At 37.3% G+C, this 3,361-nt stretch overlaps 1 protein-coding gene across 1 annotated transcript; it reads left to right on the top strand.

The window, feature by feature from the left end:
* On the top strand, positions 1,909-2,619 carry LOC109342335. Its single transcript, XM_019580337.1, has one exon. It carries the CDS (start codon positions 1,909-1,911, stop codon positions 2,617-2,619), a length of 711 nt encoding a protein of 236 aa, XP_019435882.1.

Here is a 3,361-nt window from a genome sequence, read left to right as displayed (position 1 = left end):
GTTCCCACGATAAGGTTTACCGCCTTTATACTCGCAAATCCTTGTTTTGCTCCTTTTCATGAACTTTAAGTTGTGAGGGTGACTTGCTCTTTGATATGTGTCATCCCCTCTCGAGCTCCGACATGTGTACTCAATTGAAGTCGCACCTACTCTAGTGGTATGAATATCAATTGAGTCATTTACTTGGATCTTTCTATCCAATCGCTTTGTAGCAACCTAGGGTGAATTCCAGAAACCCCCGAGAATCCTAAGATTACTCTCGTGGATTAGGATTCTAGTTTGAATAACTGAATGGTCAGATAGTTGGGTTCACCTCTCGGTCCTTCCCTGATGTATCTAAGAGGTGTAATTTGTTGGCCAAATAACTCACATGAATAAAACTCAGTCTAATGATTCAAATCACAATAGTCAATGAAGTAGAAATAAAAACAAGTGTTTATTGAATATAAAAAGGCATAGCCCCAATCCTAGAAACAAAGGGAATTACTCACTGATAATGGAGAAGAGAATATCAAATTCTAAATCAGAGAATTGTAATGTAAAATGTTCCATCCTTGAGGGAGAAGCTTCATTTATCCTAATGACAAAATATTGGGTTAAGTCCAACAAAACAAATCTAAAAAATAGGAATAGAGTATAACATTCACGACTTCTTTTGGCCCTTCAATAGGTCTTCGCATAGCCTCAAACTAAACTCCATCTTCTTGCACCCAATCTCTACTCTTTTTGGCTTCAATTCATCCAAACTGCACAACAAAGCCAAAAACATTTACTCAACCCGAACAAAGAGAAATAAAAGCTAAAAACAATCCTAAAGTCTTAATTATGTCCTATAATACAAGCTAAATATAATGCAAATGTAGCATAATTTCACACTCATCAATAGCGCGATAAGGAACTAGTCCTACAATGCACTACTTTACATTGTTTTTAAATTCATTTAAAGAATTAACAACACAAGGTAACGCGACATGACATGTGGCCTATAATCTACTATCTTACCTTGTTTTTAAATTTTATTTAGAAAAATATAACTAGCTAAAGTAACGAGACAAGACACAAAGTGCACTACTTTAACAAGCTTTAGACAATATAAAGTAGCACGACAAGGCATTAGTCATATAGTACACTATCTCATGTTGTTTTTAGTTAATTATTTTTTTAAATTAACAATATGAGGGAACGTGACAAGACACTACTCCTATAGTATATTATGTCTTCTTGCTTTAGACAATATAAAATAACGCGATAAGGAACTAGTCTTATAGTGCACAATTTTATAATGCTTTTATTAAGTTGTTTTTATTTTAAATTAACAAGGTGAGGTAACGCAACAGGACAATAGTCTTATAGTGCACTACTCCATCCTATTCAAAAAATTTCTTTAAATTATGATTTTTTATTTCATTTTGTATGTTATAAATTTTTTCTATATATATTTTTATAATAAACAATCCAACAAGTAAATAAATAAATAAAATGATAGAATATTCGAATAGAATATTCTGATACGATATTATTATGTTACGATTCACATAATAATCAGTCATTATTTGTTGTAATCAGTTGTTATTATGTTGTAATTAGTCATTATTAACCTCTCACAATCTTGTATATTTAAACCTATTTGATATGAATAAAATCTCAACGATTCCATTATCTTACATGGTATCAGCCTTTACCGATCCCTCTCTCTAAATTAATTTTTTTTCTTTTTCTTCTTCCTTGAAGCACCATTGTTACCGTGTTGCTCATCGCCGCCGCCGATCACGAGAACTACATTGTTCCTCGTTTTCTTTCGTATCATGCCGCCGCCGTCGCACACCACACCACCATTCTCTGTTCGTAATCACATTTCCGCCTCCATTTCAAGACTCCGACACCACTCTCTATCTTTTCTCTACAACCATGTCTGATTCAGAACATACAACCAATGCTGCTACTAGTAATTCCAGCCAGCACACAGTTAACACGCTCCGAGGTTCGAAAACGGAGTTTCATCCCGCCCTTGCCGTCTCCAATATTAGGAATCACATTCCTATTATTCTTGAGATGGAGAAAGATCAATATGATACTTGGGCTGAGCTTTTCCGCCTTCATGCTCGCTCACATCAAGTTCTACATCACATCATTCCATCTCCCGGAAAAGAACCACCAACTCCTACCGACGCCGACCATGAACAATGGGTCACTCTTGATGCAACTGTTCTTCAATGGATTTATTCTACTATTTCTACCGATCTGTTGACAACTATTCTGGAACCTAATTCCACTGCCATGGAGGCATGGAATCTTTTGACAGATATTTTTCAGGATAATCAAAATGCTCGTGCTGTCACTCTTGAGCAAGAATTCTCCAACACCCGCATGGAAGATTTTCCCAACGTCTCTGCTTACTGTCAGCGTCTTAAGATGCTCTCTGACCAGTTGAGAAATGTTGGCTCTCCTGTTAACAATCATCGTCTGGTTCTTCAGCTAATATCAGGCCTTCCAGAAGCATATCGTAGTGTTGCCACCTTGATTCGCTACACACATTTACGAGTTTTTGGTTGTCTGTGTTATCCCTTATCCCCATCACCTACCATACATAAGTTACAACCTCAAAGCCGGTATGGCTAAAATGGCAAGCACAGGCTCTCATGCGGCTATTCACACCACTCAACAGCGACCTTCTGAAGACATCTCTCACCGTGGCAACCGTCGTCCTGACAACCGTTCTCGTTCTCGTGGACGTACTCTCATTCTATAATTACATTGAAACAAGTATATAGTACTTATATCATACATGACATACATACACTGAAGCATCACCGTTCCAGTCAATGCATACTCACATTCATACAATATGAAAACAAACACCACATATTCACAAATAATAATCCATACTCCCAAGAATTATACACACATATTCCCAAACCACAACATCACAACCAATACCTTTTGACTCAACCTACACGAACTATCACCACCCGTAGCATGAAAGGCATTGTCAAACCCCGTAAAATATTTAACTTATCAGTCTCACACTCCAACCACATCATCTCTCCCATACCCAAAAATCACAAACTGGCCTTATTAGACGCGAATTGGAAATCCGCAATGCAATCTGAATTTGATGCACTTATTAAAAATAAGACGTGGGATTTAGTTCCTCGTCCTTCTGATGCTAACCTTATTCGATGCATGTGGATTTTTAAACATAAGAAAAATTCTGATGGCTCCTTTGAGCGCTATAAGGCTCGTCTTGTATGTGATGGCAGGTCACAGGTTGCAGGTGTGGACTATGATGAGACTTTCAGTCCGATGGTCAAACCCGCTACAATTAGAACGGTACTCACCATTGCTCTCTCTAAATCATGGC

The sequence above is a fragment of the Lupinus angustifolius genome, chromosome LG03, assembly GCF_001865875.1.
Source record: "Lupinus angustifolius cultivar Tanjil chromosome LG03, LupAngTanjil_v1.0, whole genome shotgun sequence".
Classification (NCBI taxonomy): domain Eukaryota; kingdom Viridiplantae; phylum Streptophyta; class Magnoliopsida; order Fabales; family Fabaceae; genus Lupinus; species Lupinus angustifolius.
Note: the sequence above shows the minus strand (reverse complement) of the source record. Positions and strands in the feature narration are given on the sequence as shown.